This window comes from Selaginella moellendorffii, unplaced genomic scaffold, assembly GCF_000143415.4.
Source record: "Selaginella moellendorffii unplaced genomic scaffold, v1.0 SELMOscaffold_13, whole genome shotgun sequence".
Classification (NCBI taxonomy): Eukaryota; Viridiplantae; Streptophyta; class Lycopodiopsida; order Selaginellales; family Selaginellaceae; genus Selaginella; species Selaginella moellendorffii.
Window position 1 is genome coordinate 1,694,668 of NW_003314274.1, and position 24,816 is coordinate 1,719,483.

The 24,816-nt window shown below is 46.6% G+C and overlaps 2 protein-coding genes across 2 annotated transcripts; one reads left to right on the forward strand and one right to left on the reverse strand.

Moving 5' to 3' along the window:
- Window positions 1-14,085: 14,085 nt before the first annotated feature.
- Window positions 14,086-15,540, reverse strand: LOC9646082 (septum-promoting GTP-binding protein 1). The gene is made up of 6 exons (XM_024674851.1): window positions 15,109-15,540; window positions 14,840-15,017; window positions 14,637-14,733; window positions 14,521-14,560; window positions 14,370-14,453; window positions 14,086-14,309 (listed from the first exon to the last, which is right to left on the reverse strand). The coding sequence occupies exons 1-6, from the start codon at window positions 15,400-15,402 to the stop codon at window positions 14,145-14,147; spliced, it is 858 nt and encodes a 285-aa protein (XP_024530619.1). The 5' UTR covers window positions 15,403-15,540; the 3' UTR covers window positions 14,086-14,144.
- A 3,083-nt stretch (window positions 15,541-18,623) lies between these two features.
- LOC9646084 lies at window positions 18,624-19,371 on the forward strand. Its single transcript, XM_002969743.2, has 2 exons — window positions 18,624-19,050; window positions 19,133-19,371. Exons 1-2 carry the CDS (start codon window positions 18,675-18,677, stop codon window positions 19,264-19,266), a joined length of 510 nt encoding a protein of 169 aa, XP_002969789.1. The 5' UTR covers window positions 18,624-18,674; the 3' UTR covers window positions 19,267-19,371.
- Window positions 19,372-24,816: the final 5,445 nt, after the last annotated feature.

A 24,816-nucleotide genomic window follows, 5' to 3' on the forward strand; every position in this document is an offset into this window, starting at 1 on the left:
GCTACGTCCCGGACAGGGGCTTCCAGATCTTCATATCCGCATATCCGGAGGCTGCAGAAGTTCTCGCCTACCATGCGCTGGAGCTCAAGAACTTTTATGCTGGAGCCTTTGTCTGGTTTGACGTATGGTTTCACTAAGTTGCAGACCTGGTTACTGTCGCTTGGTAATCCGATTGGTACTGTCCTGGACAAAATCGTCGTTGGCATTGTCACGCTTCAAGCAGCATCACAACCATTTGAGAAACTTCTCTCAGCACCTGAAGTAGAGATCGTAGAAAAGTTGAAGACCGACAGCTTTTCCTTTTCTCTTTTAAGCCTAATCACCATACTCCAGCTATTCAAGCCAAATTACGTTGCTTACAACTTTCAACTCACTATTCATACCACTCACCACTCATACTATGCCCACACTGTTTGTAGCTTGCCACTCATCTCGCTCATGCTGCTTACAATAGATAGATCGAAACTCATAGCTTGCATATAGTCATTGTAAACTTAGCATAAGGGATAATATAGAAGATGACATGTATCAAAAGGAATATTCTCACAAGACATTTAGTTTGCATTTGAGCTGTAGGACCTTTCAAGTGGTTCATAGCTTCACTAGTAAATTAGCTAAAAAAGAGAGAGAGAAGGTTTTGGATCCACCTAATGTGTGAGATTGTGGATGGCAAGAACACTGGGAATCTTTGTACAAAGAGTGAATCAAGATTGCCAAATGAAAACACATTCATGCAATGCTTGAGAAAATAGATTAAAAAACACTCATATACTAAAAAAATTTAGGACTTCATCCCCAGCATCACCTAGAATGCTGCAACACTTAATTGCATTGCAACCAATTAATCAATATGAAAGACCCAGCTTGTCTCTAATATCATTCAAGGGTATTTCTAATCAGTCACATATGCTGCATAATAATCTTTATAGTCAAGTATGATGGGAAGTTCATCCTGTTCTATAATCATATTAGACATATAAAGAAATGCATTAGTGTACATGAGTAACAATTATCTTCAATGTTTCTTGTTGAACTCTAACTTTTGATTAGGATCCATACTAATGTTTAAGGAAAAAATATCTAGAAATAAATATTGTGAGTGCATGGAATATAAAAAGGGAATATAGAAATGTGCATATCAATTAGCCCAAAAACCCTAGCTTATATACATGAGCGAGTGATCCGGATTAAAACCAATCCGACGGCTACCAAAATCCCATTACGCTAATATTAGTATACGGCATTGTAGCCGTACACTTAGCCTTTACATCATCCCCTCCTCTCGGAATAATGAAAGACCATCAGGGTTCTCTTGTAGATGGGCCAGGATCTGGAGGAACATTAGGAGGAGGCAATGGCAAATCTATACATGGTATTAACCGCTCTTGATCCCTTTGTATGAAGCGCTGCACATGCACAATCGCTAAAGGATTGGCCTGCTAGATGTCATGCCGAACCTCATAAACTTGTGGTCCAACTTGCCGCAACACCCGATACGGTTCTTTCCACTGTGCAAGGAGCCCCTTAGATAAACCATGTGCCGTAAGATGGGGAAAACAGACTAACACAAAATCATCCACTTTGTACTCTGTAGGTGGATGATGATGGGAGTTGTAGAGCCATTGTTGTCCCACTTGTATGTGGCCTAAGTGTTCGGCAGACTCTGCTCGGACAAGTGGAAGAATGCTTGTCAAATATTGATGACCTAGCCTCTGCAACTCGTGGCAATCGCGAAGGTAAACCCAGCTCCGTTGGTAATATTGGATCATAACCATATAGGAGTTTATATGGTGAAGCACCAATAGAACTCTACACCCCAGTGACATATGCATACCGAAAAGACGGCAAATAACCATCCCAATCTGAATGCTGAAAGTTCACATACTTCGCAATCATCCCCTTGAACGTCCGAACGAGCCGTTCCACTAGACCGTCTGATTGTGGATGATAAGCACTCGTGAAAGTGTGGCAAATCCCCAACCGAGACGTCAAAACATGAAATGCCTCAACCATAAATGCGGGACCATTATCTGAAAGAATTCGCTTTGGACAAGAATGCTGGAACACCACTCGATTGAGGAGGAATTATCCAACAGCAGTTGCAGAGGCGCTAGCAAAAGCACTAACTTCCACCTAACGAGTCAAATAGTTAGAAGCAATAATAATATACTCATTGCCAGCAGTCGACTGTGGAAAAGGTCTCATAAGATCAAATGCCACCAACTCAAACGGACAGGAAAACTGCAATTGACTCCAACCGTCCTTCCATAGCCCAAGGGGGAGTATTACGAGCTTGGCACCAAACGCAGCTATGCACATATCGGATAATATCACGTCGCATCTCCGGCCAATAAAAAGACCTGCGTAGCTTCTCAATTACACGACAATGTCCCATATGCCCACCTAGAATAGGAGAATCATGGTAAGCATGAAGAAACTGTGGAATAAAGATAGAAGGCACCACCAGTCATAAATGATCATCAGGATCTGTCCCCACAAAATAAAGAAGGCCATCTTCAAAATGATATTGAGAATGTAAATGCCGGAAAGACAAGTCATCAGCAAGTGATGTAGAATTCTCAAACCCATCTCGAAGCCTTCGAATCCAAGGCTCAATCTTTTAAGCCTCGTGAACTTCATCAAACAAAGGTAGATCTTGCTCTGCACCTTGTGGACACTAAATGTCGGCCATCGGTACTTGCCAGTACCCAGAAGCAAGATCTAGCTTGGTGAACTAATGACTTCGCCCCAGATGATCCAAGAGATCAGCAGTGTGAGGAAGAGGGTACACATTCGGGATTGTTACGTCATTTAACGAACGATAGTCGATGCAAAAATGAATACTCCTATCAAGCTTCGTCACAAGATGAGGTTCACATGCCCAAGGACTCTGCGACTTCCGAATAACACCCTTCTCCAACATCTCCTTGACATTTGCATGTAAAATCTTGATCTCCTGTGGTGACCGACGACAAATAGGAACCTTCATTGGACGAGCATCCCCAGTTGGAATCGGATGACGTGTGGCAATCTTGGCTCCAGACGATAGGTCAAAGTCAAAGAGATTAGAATATTCCTTCATAAGCCGATCAACTACTGCAACACAAAGATCGTCGGAGGGATCGGAAAAGGGAAGAGCAGAACAAGATGGAAACATAGGAGGAAATAGTGGGGAAACAAAAGTAATGGAAGCAGAGGTAGAAGTAGAGGGATGAAGAGGTATGGAAGTGAGAGGAATGGATGAAACATAAGGAAGTATGAGACAAGGGGGAGAAGCCTCAAAGTCACACTTGGCATGATTGCGTTGCAACCAATCCATACCAAGAATGAGGTCAAAAGCTTGACTCGGCACCACCCGCAACGACTACAACTCAAGCTCGAGATCGCCCACACACACAACCAGGTCTGCCTCATCCCGTGCACATGCATGTATACGGCCGTTGCCATAAAGAATGAAAACTAGTTCCGCCGCACGACGCAAGTGTAGACGATAATGTGTGGTAACAGGTCGAGCAATAGAAGATAAACTCGAACCTGTATCAACCAACACAGAGAGAATAATAGGAGACTTCTTGTTATAAAGACGACCTTGGAAAGTAAACACTGGATGAACTGGTGCCGAGTGAACCCCTTCATGATACTCCCGAAAGAAATATGGAGGGGTCACTGACTTATTCGCGCAAGATCCCTCTGTTACTCATGCGACTCCTCGTTTCCCGAATGCATCTCAGTGTCCAAACCTTCCATTGCAACAGCACCAACGGGACATTGCTGATGCCAAGGTCTCCACCAGGAAATGGAGGTCGCCAGTCCGGAAAATGCCGACAACGCCGATAAGTATGACCAACTTCATCACATGCCCAGCAACGAACATCACGGCCATGACCATGTCCTCACCCTTGACCTTGGACTCGAGCAGCAACAACATCAACCTCCATTGGAACAAGACCATCACCCACAGGAAGTGGAGCTGAAAGACGTGCAACGAGAAGTGGAAGAGGTGACGTTTCATAACGTTGTGCCAAGTGAAGAGCATCGTCAAGGGTGGCAGGAGCAAGTGCATGCACAAGTCCGACAAGATCTTGACGAAGTGCTAGCCACAACATTCCTAGCTTGATCCGCTCCGACATATGTGGCTCCGCACGAAGCAAAAGACTTCGGAAACAAACACCAAATTGCATCACTGACTCAGATGGCCCTTGGCGAAAACGATGCAATTGTTGGAAAACATCATCACAGTCATTTGCATGTCCGAAGGCGCGTTTGAAGACATCCGGAAGAACACTCCAATCCCCGCAAGTGGCTGCTCCCAAACCATTGTACCATTGCAATGCCGTCCCTTGGAGACACATGGGAAACTCACGCAAACGTCAAGCATCATCCCAAGAATGATATGTGGCAATCACCGTAAAGTGATCGAACCAATGGTACACATCATCCCCAGGATTCCTGCGAATGAACTCCGGCCGAACGATAGGATTGTGTAGCGCACGTGGTTTTGACCCTTTATCCTATGGTGATTTACCATAGGATAACACCATGAAGCAGAACCTAAACCCTCTTTGTGCCACGTGATAGATGCCACATGTCACATGCCACGTGTCCATGCCACGTGTCCATAGGAACCCGAGGTTCAGGGCCTTGGGCCACTGAACGAAGGAATAATGCCAAACTCCCAAGCATGGAGCCAAGGAGTGATGGAACCGGACCACAAAGCAACTCCCGAGCATTTAGCCCAAGGAGCGAAGGGACAGGAGCCCGAAGCGACATGGAACAGTCCTAAAGCAACCAGCATCCTAATGCCAGGACCAGCACGCAAAACGAAGCCAAACGGAGTCTGGCACTATTTTTGCATACCGGTGGCCTAACGTGAGGATATGGGTACTCCACCAGTTAGCATGGAATGGAACTTGGGCTTAGACCCAAGCCGGATGCAGAACAAGGACAGGCACGCAAGCGAGAGCTAGACTATGCCTCAGGTTGGTCGGCCATGCCCGACCTACCCACTATCCCTACTATACATTTGGAACCCCCCACAGCCCCCCCTCCCTTGAGGAACACACGCTTTGGGCTTTCACCCCAAGCCTCCCTTAGTATTAGGAGTTAGTCTCTGGGACAAGCTCAAAACTTGCTAAATATGGAATGGCGCTAAAATGCGAATTTGGACACGGGACAAACACCATTGTGTTCAAGCCGATCTCTACATTCCGTAAATATGCCAAATGAGCAAATCTAGACACTTTCCATAAATAGCATTTAGGACCGAAATGAGACTAACACAAAGGGCATGATAGCGAGGGTGTTTGGCAAACACGGTAAGCTATCATCCAACGACATTGAGGGACCAATCTCAATACGCGAGGGTTCTTGTTACTAGCAAGTGCAAGACAAAACGAGACGGGAACTCCTTACCGGTTAAGTATGCTTAGCTAATAATACGTAGGAATTCCATCCTTATGCTCGTCCGGTCTAAGTACACTCGAAATGCCCAGTTAACTCCACTAACACAAGAGGGACTGATAAAGGGTCCAGCAATACCGACCTCCTGCCGTCGTGGCAGTAAGGTAAGAGTGTCCGTAAGGACTATCCGACAGGTAACTTTCGATACCTGAAGTCACATTCGCGACACTCTCCCCCCCTAGGGAAGATTGACGTCCTCGTTGATGCATACTCGAGTCTAGAATACTGCCAAGGAAACAACCCCAGAAAAAGTTCACGGTACTCACATTATGTGAGAAATGCACCAACTTACATGAGTTAGGGGGCAACCTCTTTGTCTAACACGGATGCGCTACCAGCTCAGACACCTTTCGGCCGTCGCTGACAAGGAAATGACCAATGGAGTCAGCCACCCTTGCTGCTTTGGGTGTCACCCAGCTACAAAAGTGTGATATGCCCCTGCCCGCAAGGATATAGAGAGAGAAGCCAGAGGCCCCAACCCTCCTGAGCAAAGAAACCAAACCCGTCGATATGGTTTAGATAGACTACTGTAAACAGGCAGTTAGAGTTGTTTACATGGTCACGCCCTTTCATGGAATAAGGAACATCGACAAAGAGGCGGGTTATATGAGTGGCAGTAAGGTAAGAGTGTCCGTAAGGACTATCCGACAGGTAACTTTCGATACCTGAAGTCACATTCGCGACACTCTCCCCCCCTAGGGAAGATCGACGTCCTCGTCGATGCATACTCGAGTCTAGAATACTGCCAAGGAAACAACTCCAGAAAAAGTTCACAGTACTCACACTATGTGAGAAATGCACCAACTTAAATGAGTTAGGGGGCAACCTCTTTGTCTAACGCAGATGCGCTACCAGCTCAGACACCTTCCGGCCGTCGCCGACAAGGAAATGACCAATGGAGTCAGCCACCCTTATTGCTCTGGGTGTCACCCAGCTACAAAAGTGTGATATGCCTTGCCCGCAGGGACATAGAGAGAGAAGCTAGAGGCCCCAACCCTCCTGAGCAAAGAAACCAAACCCATCGGTAAGGTTTAGATAGACTACTGTAAACAGGTAGTTAGAGTTGTTTACACGGTCACGCCCTTTCAACAGAATAAGGAACATCGACAAAGAGGCGGGTTATGTGACCAGTTGACAGTAGCTACCCCATGACTAGAGATTTCACCATACACACGAAGTGCCGAAGCCAGTCTGCCCATTACTGGCCCAAATGCAAAGATCAATATATTGAAAACATCAAAGTCATAGACAATGATATCTTAGAGATTTAATTATCAGTGAATAAAGCTTAGATTAAAGCACAAAAGTATTCCAAGTAAGTTATAATCCGATAAACTAGTATTACAGTATAGGAACCACCAAGATCATTATAATTGGTAAACATAGGAATCACCATCCAACAAAATTCAATAGCAAGTAGATCATCAAGGAAACTCAATGATAAAATTGAACTACCGAAAATGGCAGATAGCATGCCAAACAACTCACAAAACACAACTCAAAGAACACAAAGTATCATTGACTAACAAGCACAATGCTCGCGAATGTATCACCCGAAAGAAATAACATCCTAATCTATGAGAACTAACTCGAGTAATAATCAACAAAACAAAATGAATGTTGCAAAGCAAACAAACGCTTGTTCATATTAACCATTGCACTAGCCAATCCGAATAGATCCCAGCCAACAACACTAAGGAACTCAAGTTGCTTAAGCAAGTGTCAGCAACATCCTACTAATGTCTCAAACCTAAGAGACCAATCCAGAGCAAACCACAAACAACTTGTGGTATTGCAAAAAGCCATAAGCTATCAAAGAGAACAACTAACCATCATGAAAGATCATTAATCATCCCATCAATAAAAGATGTGCAGAATCATCGTCTTAGAAGGAATCCACCATCCCGAAGAATAGCAAATCAATCTAGATCAACGATAATCAAGCAAAACCTCGTACAAGGATAATCAATTATCCTAGATGATAATCAATCATCACTAATGATTGCTAAATGCAAATACTAACTTGTACATCGAAGCTAAAGAGCCAAAAATGCCTTCCCCACAACAACTTTTAACAAATGGAACAATGAGCATAATAAACTCAAAGGACATAAAGTTCGAAGAAGCCTATAGCCAAGTCTTGCCTAACAATGATCACAAGTCTCGCACGAACTAACTTCAATGCTAAAGAAGAAATCATGGTAGAACCATAATATCCCCTTTAATACATCCATAAGCTAAACTTCATAATGCGAAAGCTAATGAAGAGCATGTCTGCATCAATCCAAAAGCCAAGCATAATGAAGTTATGCTCAACAAGTGATCATCTAATCGATCCTCCATGAATCCATCTATAGCAAGACGTAGCTCATATCGTAACAAGCACAAGGGGAATCATCAATGATCAATATATTCCAATTCAAACCCAATAAGGATTTAAACTTTCCAATATTGATCACTAACTCTTTTGCTTGTAGAGTTAGTATAGTCCACGACTGAATCACTTTTCAAGGACAAACTTAAAGCTCAACCCTTACTAAACAAACTTATCAAGAACACAACTAACTCAACTTGCCACTCAGTTCATTTGAACGTCAACACAGTTGCTAACTAGCAAATGCATGAATGCCAACAACACAAAGCTAAAGCCAAATCATCAACACTTTTCATCAAGACTAATGAAACTCAATATCAATCCTAAGGAAAGACATTTCATTTCACTCAAGTCTCAATATTAACAATATCAATGACAAGGCATCACTTCAATGCCATTAACACCAGGACAAAACTAAAAGAAAGCAAGAGTGAATCACCACTCGGAGCTTTCCAGCAACCAAGCTAACCAAAGTCGAAGATACTATACTTAGTATCCAAGACCAATCCTTCAGCAAAACTCAGTGACAGATAACATATCATCAAGGAGTGAATCACCACATCCAAGACTCAATGAAATCCAACACTATAGACCAAACGTAACCAAATGATATCGACAAAGGAATTGATATGCTAACATGGAAAAAACCATGCCAGCCTAATGACACGATCCTCCGCAACACCATCTGGTAAAGCAAGCCCATCACCGCTAAATCATCATCGAGCAAAGCAAGTGTCAAAAGTCCTTGACGAAGTCTACAAGTAATCACTAGTTGCAAAGCAACTAATAATCACTCCTCAACTTGCCTTCACAAGACCCAAACACCAACTCTTGTCATCAAGTTATATACTTGCCTAATATGAACGTGATACCCAGGTACGAGATAAAAGTTCATAGACAAGCACAAACTAAATGACCACTCGAATCCAACTCAACCGCAATAAGCTCACTAAAACATTTAGCCACTAGCTCTGAGCATGCCTTTGAAGAGGCTAGCTATACAATCAACACTTAGTCGAAACTAAAGTGAAGACCATAAGATGGACTCATATCGGTACACAACCTCCTCATAGACAAAGCTATAGTATGGGTACCAATATCTCAACCTCAAACAACTAAGTTGGACATCACCATCCTTAGCCAAGGCGCAGGATCACCAAGATTAAGTCAAGATCAGTGAGAGCTCACTACTCTCATAGAGTCTTAACAAAATGCAAGGTGCAACCTGCCACTGAGCATAATGCTACAAAAGAAAGGCACAAGAGTCACCCTTTTTAGAAAAGTGCAACGGTCACTTTTCTACACCAACTCTAGACTCTATCCAACTCAATTGCATTAACCCCAAAAGTCAGTATCCTTTTTAGGCTGCATCATACAAACTACCTACTAAGGTTTAGGCTAACCAAAGTCAACTCCAACCCCTTCACTAGTTTGTATTGGCTTATGAAAATGGAATGGTTTTCGGCAAAGTGATCAATGGATCAGCCATTGGAAAAGCCTAAGAAAATTTGTGGAAAATTTTCCATTCTAGAGAAAGAATGACTCTCAGTCCAGGAATGCAAACTTTCAAGACTCAACCAACTTCTGCCTACCTACTACTTCACATAGGTTCACCTCAACACAAATTCTCATGATCCAACAATACGTCTAAGCATCGAACATTTTTGCCCATCTAATTGATATTCAACACCGACACCCGCAAAGTGCAAAATGAACATCTAAAGCTTGATCACGAAGACCACATCGTCAGATATCCACATTGCACTAACACTCTTCTTCAACCACCTTCAAGATCCAATGTGAAGCCAAAACACTAACAAGAAAAATGACATGGAAAATCAAGCTCTAAGGAAAATTCCTCATCACTCAAATCAACAATGCCACTTCCACTAACACAAGTGCTAGCAATGTCAATGCATCAACCTCACACCTTCTCCATCCAATAATCTACTCCAAGTGCTAACGGATCAACAGATGAGTTATAGCAAATGAATGCTACAACCCATTCCCAACACCTTATGGGCAAACCCTCAAAGAAACAAGGTACCAACTTAAGCTTAGCATAATGAACCACCATTGAGAATCCAGTCAAAACTACTACAATGCTACTTCATGCAAGTAGACTAGCTTCTCCATCAACCACTTTGGGGGTTGATCATCGTTTATCCAAGCAACTTTGTAAACACATTGTTTACTATCACATGGATATGATATATAATCACAATGACTTGATCATCAATCGAGCAACACTACGAGCATCACCCATGTCACTACTACAAAGGTTTACATAAATATCAAGTGTCAACTCAATTCAATAAAATGTAACATAAATGCCACCACCAACTTTTGTTCACAACACAGATAAGTTCATACCACTCTTTTTCTGACCAAACTCAAAACTAATCCAACACCAAGCTACTCAAGGAGCAATAGCAAGGTTCCCCGGAAAAGAATTGAGCATTGCAACCCAAGTCTTCCAATAGCAAGCTTAGACAAAATGGTATAGCACTTTACCACTATCCATCCCACAACTCACCATTGTAAGACCACCATCTCCAACATGCATCAAGATAGGGACTCTTGATTGCATGATGTGAATACAAGCAATGAGTTAACACCTCGTTGCGAATCATTTCTCCAAAAGAGAAGATGATTTACGTATTTGATCCTCCATCCCCAATGACTCTCTTTTCGGTCTCATCTTTGACCAAACCTCAAGCTTGCTTTCGCACTGCCTTCAGTTCAATCGAAGAAAAGTTTATGAGAGAGCATGGCCATGATTACTTGAACCAATAGATTAATCCCTATAGTCTTGATTGATCCACTTATAATCATGCCTAGGAAGGATCCACTAGTGCCGTGCTAAACAGCTACGGACCAGCCTATTTGCCACTCATAGCAAACTCAGGGAAAGTTTACTTTCACCCACGGTACATGGAACAACTCATGGAACCACCGATAGGCTAACATTAATCCTGCCAACTCAAAGTGTAACCTCAAGTTGCTAATGTGCCTCACTCACGAGCCCAAGCACAAACTCGTGCAACCGGAACAACTCAAATCCATCTTATGAGCCCAAGAGCAAGCTCACATAATTACGGTACAAGAAAGTAACCAAATCCATACCCAAGGAACGATTGCGAAGTCTTTGCACCAAAACGTGTACCCACTCGGATCATCGTTTTCATCTCTGTGTATGCAACAAGACTAGTTGCCCAATCTCATTGAATAGTACTCGTTGAGACTCATCCTCTGATACCAAATGTAGCGCACGTGGTTTTGACCCTTTATCCTATGGTGATTTACCATAGGATAACACTACGAAGCGGAACCTAAACCCTCTTTGTGCCATGTGACAGATGCCACATGTCATATGCCACTTGTCTATGCCACGTGTCCATAGGAACCCGAGGTTCAGGGCCTTGGGCCACTGAACGAAGGAATAGTGCCAAACTCCCAAGCATGGAGCCAAGGAGTGATGGAACCGGACCACGGAGCAACTCCCGAGCATTTAGCCCAAGGAGCGAAGGGACAGGAGCCCGAAGTGACTTGGAACAGTCTTAGAGCAACTAGCATCCTAATGCCAGGACCAGCACACAAAACGGAGCCAAACGGAGTCTGGCACTATTTCGGCATACCGGTGGCCTAACGTGAAGATATGGGTACTCCACTAGTTAGCATGGAATGGAACTTGGGCTTAGACCCAAGCCGGACGCAGAACAAGGACAGGCACGCAAGCGAGAGCTAGACTATGCCTTAGGTTGGTCGGCCATGCCCGACCTACCCACTAACCCTACTATACATTTGGAACCCCCCACAGCCCCCCCCCCCCCCCCCCCCCCCCCCGTGAGGAACACACGCTTTGAGCTTTCACCACAAGCCTCCCTTAGTATCAGGAGTTAGTCTCTGGGACAAGCTCAAAACTTACTAAATATGGAATGGCGCTAAAATGCGAATTTGGACATGGGACGAACACCATTGTGTTCAAGCCGATCTCTACATTCCGTAGATATGCCAAATGAGCAAATCTAGACACTTTCCATAAATAGCATTTAGGACCGAAATGAGACTAACACAAAGGGCATGATAGCGAGGGTGTTTGGCAAACACGGTAAACTATCATCCAGCGACATTGAGGGACCAATCTCAATACGCGAGGGTTCTTATCACTAGCAAGTGCAAGACAAAACGAGACGGAAACTCCTTACCGGGCTAAATATGCTTAGCTAATAACACGTAGGGATTCCGTCCTTATGCTCGTCCGGTCTAAGTACACTCGAAATGCCCAGTTAACTCCACTAACACAAGAGGGACTGATAAAGGGTCCAGTAATACCGACCTCCTGCTGTCGTGGCAGTAAGGTAAGAGTGTCCATAAGGACTGGCCGACAGGTAACTTTCGAAACCTGAAGTTACATTCACGACAGATTGGCACCAAGAGCAGGAGGAGTTGTACCATATGCTGTGAACGCCGCCATCAACTGAGTTTGGTTGTTCAATTGCAAGTGCATAGTATCAAGCAATTGTACCAACTACTGCTCCAGAGTCAAAAGAGGAGATTGTTGATCTGCCATGGAGACGAATGAAAAAGAAAGAGCAAAAGAAGAGAAATGACAAAAAGCTAGAAGGAAATGGTAGATCTAAACAATGCAAAAAGCTAGATCTAAACCAAAATCCTGAAAGGAAAGAACAAAAGAAAAAAAATGGAAAAAGCTAGATCTAGACAATGCAAAAGCTAGATCTAAACTGAAATCCCAAATCCAAACACTCCTCAGGGACAATCAAAGGTGCCCCTCACCTCCACCAATGTGAGTGTATAGAATATAGAAAGGGAATACAGAAATGTGTATATCAATTAGCCCAAAAACATTATCTTAAATATAGGAGCGAGTGGTCCGGATTGAAACCAATCCGACGGTTACCAAAAGCCCACTACGCTAATATTAGTACACGGCATTGTAGCCGTACACTTGGCCCTTACAATATTAAATTAAATTCCCAAATAAATGCAAGATTGGACTGGAAACCAATTAAGCTGTTCTAATACAAATCTTAATAATTGTTTACCATTTTTAGTTTTCTTAAGAAATTAAAATATGTAGATATTCTAGGATATTCTACTATCTAACAGTTGTTATTCATTTAGATTAGTCTTGTATTTATAATTTATGAATATGTTTATAACTTATAAACTTTCTTAAACACTCCCTAATATATTCTAGTTTATTTTACCATCTAATGATTGATACACAATAATGTTAATCTTGTGTTTATAAATTATGAACATTATTTATAATTATAAACTTCCATTTGATAAATTAAATTAATAATCCAAAACCTTGATTCCACTATACTTCTAAACTTTGACAAATCCCCAGATTTTTGTGCAATAACCTCTATCACTTGGAATAGTGGGAGCAATGAAGCTATACAAATGATAATATTTAGTTTTGGAGGAAGGGTATCTTTGGTTTGGGGAAAGATATAGTCAATATGTTTGATTTTGGCACTTATTCAGTCCTAACTTTCATGACTATGGCACAATAATGGAAACTCTTCAAGAATTGTTCAATGGTGAGAATCATCTGGAGTTCAAATAATTGTAGCTCACATCCAAATACTCCAAACATGTTATATTGACAAATATAGCTGCCCAATCCAATTTTCAAAGATACAAAACATGGTGGATGGAAAAGGTTATTCCACATAAAGCTTAACAAAACTATGCAGCTAAGTATTTTAATAGTACTTAACTTGGTCACTCCTCTTGTTAATAGATTTTGGATCATCCTTAGAATGACACTAGCTATTATGAAGATCTAATTATTCCCAGCATACTTGCTATTCAATTCCTCTAAGCACCATTTTGCTAAAATCTCAATCAATCTCCTCTTGGATCTATGTGTCCATTGATCATTGGCCCTTCCTTTTACACGGCTTTGTTATGTCCTTGGAAGACAGTCTGAACAACATTTGCGCCTTGACCATAAGCGTGCAAGACAGAAAATGGAGATTTATAATTACAAACGAATTAGAAAAAGTTACATCTCAATGCTTGAATGTTCTAGGTATATTTACTATGATTCAACATTATCATAGCTTGGTCCGAGGAGTGTTTTGATTCTTTGAGTCCTTTCAGTGCTATTTGTAATGCTTTGGCTTTTATGGCTGCTACTCTAGCATCTGGCTGGAAAAAAAACCTTCATCCATCAATGCTATGAACTTTAACGATCTCAGTCCACCTCAAACAGCTTTAGGAAAAGTGGCTACAAAGATGCAGGAACCATAATCCATTTTTCTTCAATTGACTCTCAGTAAACCACAACGGGTTCTCCCAAGTTGTAGTTTCTGGAGATGTTACAGCGCAGATCGAACACCTTGGCCACGATGATCTTGAAGATCTTGTGGATGTTGATGTTGTGCGTGGTGCTGGAGAAGAAGAGAGACGCACCCATTGTCTCGGCATAAAACATCGCCTGGTTACCCGGAGTTAATTCCTGGTTGGAGAAAAAAGGCAGGAAAACTGGACAATTTACCTGCTTGGTGATTGCCACCTGAATGTCTTGGGGGAAATAGATAAACTGGTCATACTTGCTTCCGACTAGAATAGGAATAGCACACTGTCATCAGAAACAGAAACGTTAGATAATCTTCCTGACCAAACTCCAGAGCTTAGCTTTTAATTACATTGTTAATTTTCCTGGACTTGATGAACCATTCTTTGACACTGGGAAAATCCAACGAAGAAAGTATGAACAGCAGGCCGATCGCACACAAAACAAAGATCCTCAACGACAAAATACCTCTTGAGAGTCGAGCGTTTCGTGAGATCAAACATGAAAATCACGGCAGCAGCACCCTCGCAAACACTGGGAAGAAGATCCTCAAACAATCTGTCTCCTGCCCAGGAAAAAAAAACCGAAACTTCGTCGCTAGGAAGAAGAAAAGAAAGAAGGAATGGAATGCAGACTCTACTCTAGGATGAAATTCGGCAGCATTACCAGACCTCCAAGCTCCCAGATGCTGAAAACAATCTTGGCATTCTTGATCCTCAGGCACTTCTCTCGCAAAGCCACACCTAGAGTTTGCGCATAATCCTCTTCGCAGTGGGGATGGAGCTGTGACTCCGGATCATCCTCCAGCTCGGGATCCCCTTGAGTAGTCCCAGCGCTCACATACTTGGCCTGGAACAAAAAAAAAAAAAAATTGAGAAGGATCCAAAACCACACTCGCTTATACGAGAGAAAGACTCTCGCTAAGCTCGGATTTGCTTACCAGAAAGCTTGTTTTCCCCGACTCACAGTCGCCAACCGTGGCAACCTTGAGCACCACCGCGTCCTCCGATCGATCCGCCTTGCTCAGCGATCGAATTCTCATCCTGTGATCCTCATCGTCCTCACCATGGCCCACCTGTGGATTCCCAGCGCCGGCATTCCCACCATGAGCTCCAGCGCTCGCGGCCACCGCCGCTTGCCGCTCCGCCCTAAGCTGCTTCAATCGCCTGTAAGGGATCGTGGACGAGGTTGTGGCCGTCGCCGCGGCGCAGCACGATCTGGCCAGCGTCACCATGGATTGGCGCTGGAATGGTGCCGATCTAGACGGGAGAGCTGGAGAGATGGCGGCATCTCGCCATAGCCGGCGGCATGGAATCGAGGAGGAGGCGCTGGAGATCTGGGAATGATAGGCTTGTTTAAAGCAAAATATTTGCTGTGGGAGCTCGACTATTGAGAGGAGACTCTCGAGCTCAGCGAATATTCTCCCCCTTGGGGCGCGGGGCCCGCCCGCCCAGCGTGGAACGATCCGACGGGCGTTAGCTGTCCAGGTCCCGCTAGTGGGGACGTGTCAACCGTAGGATGTCATGCGTTTTTTGTCCTAATTAATTAGGGTAGAGAATGCTTAACTTTAAAGGCAAAAGCTTATGGTTAAACTAAATATGCAAGCCCTAAAGGTTTAGGCAGTTTTATTGGTTAAAAAGAATCGATAAGTCGACACTTTACTAAGAACACAAAAAGTAAAGTGATTTTAAATGATAACTACAGTCAAAGAACTGTTTTGGACCACATGAAATAAAAGAGAATGAAAGGAAAGAAGACTTGTGATCACCTCAAACTTCGAAGAACAGTACCTTGTCTATGATTTGAAAGTCCTTGAAGATCTCGTTGTCCATCGTCCACTCTTTGCTACGCACATCATACTCGATGATCTTGCCTTCGTCAAACACCCAGATCTTGTCTTCCCCATTGCTACAAATCTCAACCTCCTCACAAGCCCCTGCCACCTTGAACGACTGATAATCCCACTTGCCATCTGCATCATTGAGCTTGTGCACTGAAAGCACAATCTCTCCCTCGTGAAACTCTACGACCATCGCATAGATGTCGCCCTTGCACACAAATATCCCGGACGTCGTCCAACGGAGGTGGCCGTCGACGCGCAACGGGACTGCCAAATCCATAACATCCAGCCAGGGATTCCCGCGCTTCTCTGGATCAAACCCCCTGACCCTAATTTTAGGAGCGCAGTAATCTCTTACAGCGAAGAAAGGCAGGGTCGTCACTGGCCAAGAGCACAAGTAATGCTTTGGAACATCCCGAACGCTCCAGTGCGAAAACTGTGTGTTGAAAGTGAAGAGCTCGTTCTTCGGGATGGAGGCCACCACCACCACCATCCTGTCCCGTGTATAGCCATCCAAAGAAGCAATCCCCCAAAAGTTCCACTCCTCGTTATTGGCCGTCCAAGGCAGTGGGATCTCCTTGAAAATCCTCCCAGCGATAGGGTCGCAAAGCACAAGCTTGGAGAGCTTGCAATGGAGTGAGACCCCAATGCACCACAGCCCCATGCAGGATCCAAAGAGTGCCAGCGAGATGGCGGTGCCTTGGGGTAGCAGCGATGGCGGTAGCGCCAAGCTTGTGTCCACCCATTTCCTGTCCTGGACGCTAAACATTGCGTAACCACCGTCACTACTCTTGCTACTAGCCATGATCCACTGCTCGCGCGGCCTCGTCTTGCACTCTCGGTACATTACCAGGAAGTTTTGGCTGCGCAGCTTGGTGCGCCATTGCTTGCAGACGCGCCGCGCCACAGTGATGGAGGTGAAAGGCAACTTGCAGAAGATCGCGTCCTGGAGCTGCTCCGGAAGGCCATTAAACCGCTATCGCATCTTTGTTTACCCTAATCGTGTGTCTGTAAGCTTAAGTTTGTCATGTTTATTTCCTGAATTTTGATTACAACCAGGCAAGAGCTTTTTGTAGAGGAAGATCCATTCAGAAAAGGATGTCTTCCCAAAAGATACAAGCGAATCTCAATGTTGTGAAGTTGTGGCTGTTCCATTCCTTTAAACAACAAATTCAAGAGAATTCATTCAAATTCATTCTGTACTCAAGAGAATTTAGATCACACTAGAAATGGAAATGATTTTAAGTACTGCATGGTGCTTGTAAAGACCACTCCATAGGAACACAAAAAATAAAATGCAAGTCACCAGCTTACGATCTGATCACCTCAAACTTCAAAGAACATAACCTTGTCCAAGTTCCGAATGGGCCCAAAGATCCCCTGGTTCATCGTCCACTCTTCGCTACTCACATCAAACGCGATGATAACCACCGGATTATCAGGATTACCACAACAAACCACCCAGATCTTGTCTGCCCCATTGCTAAGAATCTCAACCTCGTCACAAACCCCTGCCACCTTGAACGAGTAATAATCCCACTTGCCATCTGCATCATTGAGCTTGTGCACTACAAGCACAGTCTTGTCGTTGTAAAACTCTCCCACCATGGCGTAAGTTTCGCCATTGCACACAAATATCCCAGACCTCCTCGAACGGACGCCCAACGAAACTACCACATCCATAAGATCCAGCCACGGATTCCCAGACTTCTCCGGATCAAACCGTCTGACCTTCATAACAATGCGCTCGTCCCTCACAGCGAAGAAAGGCAGGCTTGTCGCTGGCCAAGAGCAAACGTAACGACCGGAATCGCAAACGCTCCAGTGCGAAAACTGTGTGTTAAATGCGAAGACCTTATTGTTCGAGATGGAAGCCACTGTCACCACCATCCGGTCCCGTCTGTAGCCATCCAAAGAAGCAATGCCCCAAAAGTTCCAGTCCTCCCTATGGGCCTTCCAAGGGAGTGGGATCTCCTTGAAAATCCTCGCGGCGATGGGGTCGCAAAGCACCAGCTTGGAGAGCTCGGGGCCAAGCGAGACCCCAATGCACCACAACCCCACGCAGGATCCAAAGAGTGCCAAGGTGCTGTTTCGGGGCAGGAGAGAAGGCGGTAGCGCCAAGCTTGTGTCCACCCATTTCCTGTCCTGGATGCTAAACATCGCGTAGCCGCCGGCGCCACTCTTGTTGCTAGCCATGATCCATTGCTCGCGCGGCCTGGTCCTGCACTCTCGGTACATTACCAGGAAGTTTTGGCTGCGCAGCTTGGTGCGCCAGTGCTTGCAGACGCACCGTGCCGCGGTGATGGAAGTGAAAGGAAGCTTGCAGAAGATCACGTCCTGGAGCTGCTCCGGAAGGTCGTGAAGACCTGGCATTTTGGGAGAAGAAGCGCCGAAGAACCCTGAAGTCTTACATTTTACAAAGTCAAAAGTGAAGGCCTTGTTCTTCGTGAGGGAAGCCAGCGTCACCACCATCCTGTCCCGTCTATCGCCAGTAATCCCCCAAAAGTTCCAGTGCACCTCACGGGTCTTCCAAGGGAGTGGGATCTCCGTTGTGTGGACTTGGCATATGCCCAAAAAGGACATCATGCTAATGTCTAAAGCCGCATTTTAGGGTTTATGTGAAATTCCGGAATTTGCGGAAGAACCCTAAATTTGGGCTTGGAGAGATGGGCGTGGTGAGCGATCTATTCGAGACGCTAACAGAGGCGCCGGTGCTGGGCTCGGATGACTACCGCGGCGTGGATCTGGGCGAGTATGACACGGTAACGTACAAGACGCTCTCGGGGGGGCTGGGCTGTGGATTGCTGGGCGCCCTGTATGGCAATCTCAAGACGCGGTGGAACTACCAGATGCCCACCAAGGGCCGGGAGATTGTCAGGGCCGTGAATCGCTACCAGATGATCGAGTATGGCGCTACAATTGGGGCCATGGGCGCCGCCTACGCCCTCACCGATGCCCTCTGCGAGAGGTATCGCGGCAAGGCGGACTATTGGAACTCGATCTATGCCGGCTGGGCCGCTGGAGCTGTTCTTGGGCTGAGAAGTGAGCTACATTGTCTTGGATTGGATTGAGGGGTTTTTTTTTCTTCGTTGTGATTTTTTTTTCGTTGGTGGGTTTTTGGCAGATGGAAGTGTTGGGCGTGGGCTCGCGGCTGCTGCCTCGATTGCTGCTGTGACGGCTGTTGTGGACACTCTTGCCCAGAATTCCACGCTCCGGAAGATCAACAAGGAGTATCTTCCTTTCCCGGAGGATAGATGAGAGAGCTCTGTGATCGCTGTGAAGAACAATGAAGAACACAAACAAACTTTGCTCATTGTTTAGCGTTTGTAAACACAAATAATTTGACTAGCGTTGACTAGGGAACACCAGAGTTATGGAGAAAGTTATGCGAATCTCTTCCTCATGCCAGCGTCGCTTAATAGCCAGCATCTTTAGCCGACAAAATTGAAGCCCGCCAGCAACAACAATCTACGCTGCTCGTCCAAGGCGCCAGTAGCATCCATCTCCTGCACTCGCAAGAGGGTGACCGGCCAGGCTCAAGTCGGTTTGCCAGCAAGCGCCATACGGTCTCTGCGAGAGAACAAGGACGGCATGGCAGATCAATCCCGATAAGATCTCCTGCCGAATCCGAGCGGCGGCTGCCTCGCTGCCATGGGGTTGGATCCCAGAGCTCTGGAGCTCGACGTGAACTCTACAAGCTGCTGCTCTACGAGGCTGGAGGACACTTGCAAGTTCCACAGGACACGAAGAAGGAAGCTGGGATGTTTGCGACGATGATCGTCCAGCTCCCCACAGACCGGGGGAGCTCTCGGGGTTCGCCAGGGGCTGGAGCGCTACACTTTGATTTCTCGCAAGGCAGCTCCAGCAAGTATTTCTCTTTAACCATGGAAGTTTGCTCACGTCAATGTTGGTGCCATGGAGAGAGTTGTTCCCCAGCTTCAGCAGCTCCAACTTTGCGCAGTTCTCAAGCAGTGGCCGTGAAATTTGTCCAATCAACTTTTGTTTCTTTCCATTCCCAGGGTTTGATTTGACATGTCAACTAGAGTGTAGCGTGCTAGTTCAATTGGAATTTCCCCTTGGATTGAATTATCTGAAATATCCAGTTTTTGGAGCGCTGTGAAGACGAGGAGAATAGTTCCGAGTGCCTTGGTAGTCAATGCCTGGATCAAAGAGAGATCAACCAGTGCATGGATGATGCTTTCAAACCTTTGCTGAGGGGAGGAAGTTTGACCGTATTAAATATCGCTTTTTATACCTATGTTATCTAGCTGTTTCCGATAGCAACTCCAGAGAGCTGAGCGCTCAGACCATAACATGGAGCACGGGGGATGGCAAGTACTTCACGGCATAACTCTCCAGCAAGCCCACAAACGAGTGCTCTATCCAAGGTGTGCATCCCATTCAGCTTGGATGGGGACAGCTTCTTGAGTTGCTGGTTTTCTAAAAGTCTAACTTCTGCGTGCATGTGCACCTGGAAGGCTGAAAGGCTCAGACCATTCTCATTCCTCTTTGGTAAATTTCTTCCATGCGTACAACTCCAGCAAGAAAAAACTGGAATCACAAGAAAAACAACTAAAATCTCAATGTTACACTTCCCATGGTACACGAACTGTTGATCATCCCGCGTGCTTAAAGCTGCCATGGCGATCGAGGGAGCGCCAAGCATTGGAAAGATTTGCACTCGATTGGAGAGATAGAGGTGCGGCTAGGCTGACGGCCGAGAAGGTCCATGCATCGCTCCACTTTGTGGAGGAATCAGCAATGCCGAATTGTAAGACACGCAAATTGACCGATCAGGGATTAGGAGGAGGAGACAAGACGAACGAGATGAAAAGGGGCTGGGGAGGGATTAGAGGAACGAGAAGAACAGGGCTGCGGTGAAGGGCTGGAAGCTGTTGAAGCAGAGGTTGATGGCGTTAAGAGAGCACGTCGAACATCGTCAAAAGATACGAGTGGAGGGTGAAACGAAAACTCGTCAATATTACGCACATTCTAGACGAAGCTCAAGTTCCCATTCACTTCCAGGACCAACTACTCCACGAGCTTCACGGTGGTGTCGATGAGTCGTACTTTCCTATTGCATCAAACCAGCCGGAGGGATGGAAAAGAAAGATTGAAGGCCAGCCACTTCCCGACACGCACTACCGCATGAAGTCCTTGCTTTCCAAGCTTGGAATGAGTAGCCCTGATCGCTGGAGGATTTGCCTCGATCCGGCTCACCCTCCTCAGACCGATTTTGTAGCTATATGAAAGTTGACATTGCGAAATGAGACCTCGATCTCCAACGCTGCAATGCTAAAGCCAGTCTCAATTGGAGTGTGTACAAACAAAATCCCACACCTGGAAGAAGTAAAACGAAACATTCAGCCCTCGTCCACTCTTCTCTACGGACATCAAACTCGATGATCATCACCGGATTATCGAGATTGCCACAACAAAACAGCCAACTCTTGTCGCCCCTGATATCTGTGTGCAACGGCGAGACTTATGCGATGGTCGGAGAGTTTCACGATGCCAGTGCTTGAGTGCACAAGCTCAATCAAGGCGTCAAGTGGGATTATCACGCGTTCATGGTGGCTGTGAGAAGATGTAGCGACGCCCAACGAGACTACGAAGTACACAATATCCAGCCAGGGATTCTTCTCCGGATCAAACCCCCTGACCTTAACAAATGCAAGGGTACTCTTCCTGTACACCGAAGAAAGGCAGGTTCATAGCTGGCGAAGAGCAAACATAACACTCGGAATCGCAAACGCTCCAGTGCGAAAACTCCGTGTTAAAAGTGCTTGGAGCCACCGTCATCACCATCCTGTCCCCCAAAAGTTCCAGTGCACGTCATCGTTGAAATCTTCGGCCACCCTTGCTCGCATTTTGGGACTGCATTTTTTTGAAACAAAGATCTTTTAGGGTTTAAGAGAGTTATGAATTCGGAGGAGCTCCTCAAGGCGCTGTGGTGTGATCGAGAAGTCTTTGCGACTGGAGGGAAGATCGATGTGAATGTCTTCCCCATGTCAGCGTCGCTGCTCGTGGAAGGCGCCGGTAGCATCCATCTCCCGCTCTCGCAAGAGGGTCTGGCCAGGCTCAAGTCAGTTTGCCAGCAAGCGCCATACGGTCTCGGCGAGAGGACTCTCGTCGACACCGACGTGAGGAAAGCATGGCAGGTCAATCCAGATAAGATCTCCTGCCCCGAGAATCCGAGCTTCTTCTCGTCCGTGGTTCATGGCTTGGCGGCTGCTGGGCTCGCCGCCATGGGCCTGGATCCCAGAGCGCTGGAGCTCGACGTGAAGCTCTACAAGCTGCTGCTCTACGAGGCTGGAGGACACTTCAAGTTCCACAGGGACACGGAGAAGGAAGCTGGGATGTTTGCGACGATGATCGTCCAGCTCCCCACAGCGTCCGGGCACGCCGGAGGAGCTCTCGGGGTTCGCCAGGGGCTGGAGCGCTACTGCTTTGATTTCTCGCAAGGCAGCTCCAGCAAGTACTTCTCGACCATCTTCTTTTGCGACTGCGAGCACCAGCTTGAGGAAGTGACCGGCGGATCGAGGCTATCCCTGGTTTTTAGCCTGGTGAGGAACAACGTGGAGTTCATAGCCGCCGAGAACGTCCCCTCTTTTGTGTCCTCGATGCCTCGAGTGAAAGAGCTTCTTCGGGAATGGGTCGAGAAAGGTGGCGGCGGTGTGGCGCAGAGAGCAAACTCGCGGAGGTCAAGGCAACTCGCCACGGTAGCGAGATCAAACGCTCCCCGGATACAACTCGCCACGGTAAGCATCGATCTCTACTTTCTATCCATTTCTAAGTCTTCGTCGTGGCAATAGCGTGCGACAAGGAGGACTCAAGAGGAAGAAGATGATAGCTCCGATGACGATGACTATGCCCCGGTATACAGCCGCAACCGCAGCGAGTATAAGAGGAAGCTCTTGGCGATCCCGCTGGCTCACAAGTACTCCAAGACGAGCCTCTCGTTTGCCGGGCTCAAGGGCCAGGACCGCGTTGTAGCGGCCATGGTGAGAGCCTGCGAGTTTCTGGATGTCCATCTTTGCATGCTCACCAAGCACAAGACCGTGACGGAGGACGTGTCGATCGAGTACGGTATCGACAATAGGCCAGCCAAGTTTCAAAGGTGGGAGATTGATGTCCGGCACCAAGTTCTTCGCTGCGCGCTGAAGAAGCTGCCCCGGGATATGAACAAGGACAAGGACGAGTTTAACGAGAGAGATCTCTTCGACTTTCTCGAGGACGAGTTCCGCGGGACGGGGATGATGGCTGGAAACGAAGGTGGCACGAATCAGTACTTCTACCACGTCGCGGTTCTGGTGGTGTGGCCGAGAGAGACGAGGATGCAAACGATTTGCTGCTCGCCGATACACACAGACTGGCTGCTGGACTGGATCGAGGAAGAAGCTTGCGGATCGGAGGAAAGCAAGAGGAGAAACTTGGAGCAAGCTGTGGATGCTTTCCACAGCTTGCCGGAGAAGTTTGAGGCTTCTCCGGGTTGAAGACTCGGATGCTGGAAGTTTGTTGCCCGGCTGCTCGATGCGTGTGTGATGAACGGTGCTCGCGATGCCGCGTTCTTGATCTTGAGGACGTGGGGAACGAACCTGACGAGCTTCGACGAGTTTGCGACGGCGGTGAAGGCTTACGGCTGGGAGGCATGCAAAGGGACTGTGGAAACGGTGATGAACGCCGTAAAGGAGCACAAAGAGCCAGTGAAGCGTCAGTGGTGGAGCAGAGAAGATGTGAAAGCCAGCGATCCTCCGGAGTGGTATGGCGCAGTGATGGCTTGCGGAGGTCTGGCCTTGCGACTGGACGCGTGTGGATGCCGGGACGGGGCGATCGCTGCAGCCAAGATGTTTTGCGGCGAGATCTCCTCTGAGTTACCCGTGACTGTGAAGTACAATGAGGAGAAGCATTTAGAGAATGGGATCGCGATGCTGCTCGAGTTTTGCATTGACGCAAGGCTTGGCGACGAGGTCTCCCACATTCTGGGACGAGTTCCCTGGGAGAAGCTTAGCAGCCGGGCTCTTGCCAAGCTGAGGCATCACTTTCCGGAGCGCAGAGAGGAGGTGGACGAGTTTTGGACGTGGAGGAAGGAATGCTTAGAGGATCTCTCTGGTTCCTGGAGCAAAGAAAAGTATGTGGAAGACGTGGTGAAGTTTGTGATGGAGCTGGAGTCCCTGGGCGATCATGACACAGCGGTGGCGCTTGCATCCGAGCTTCTCTTCGCGGATTTTGCCAAGGTGACGAGCTTGGAAAATCACGAGGTGGTGGCGCTGCTGCTGCTCGACAAGGCCGAGCTCATACCCAGGGCTCCATACATGAATCGCTCCACAGTGATCAAGACAATGCGAGGAGCTGCGAGCTTGGTTGGCTTGAAGGAGAAAGATGGATTGAGGACGGTTTTTGGAGATCTGTGCAAGGCAGAGCTCCCGGAGGTGGCTGACAGGGCAGAGATGATTTCTTGGGTAGGGGATAGACATCGAGATCCCAAGCTCGCGTTGGCTTGGAAGGACCAGAAGGAGTTTTTCGAGACGTTGTTTTGGCTGGGAGAGGAGGAGGTGCTCGGAGCTATGGTGGAGTGTGTGAGCAAGAGGAGCAACCTGGTGAAGTGGATGCTGGACAAGGATGAGGGTCTTGTGGAAGAAGCCATGAGATATGGAGGGAATGTGAGGGATGCGATGAGAAAGGTGGTGGATTCGAGGATGGAGTATCTCTCGAGGGAGCCGAGCTTTGGGGAAGTGGAGAGGAACTATTTACCGCCGCCACCGTTGAAGGTGATGAAGATTTGTGGGTTTGTGGATGCCCGGCAGG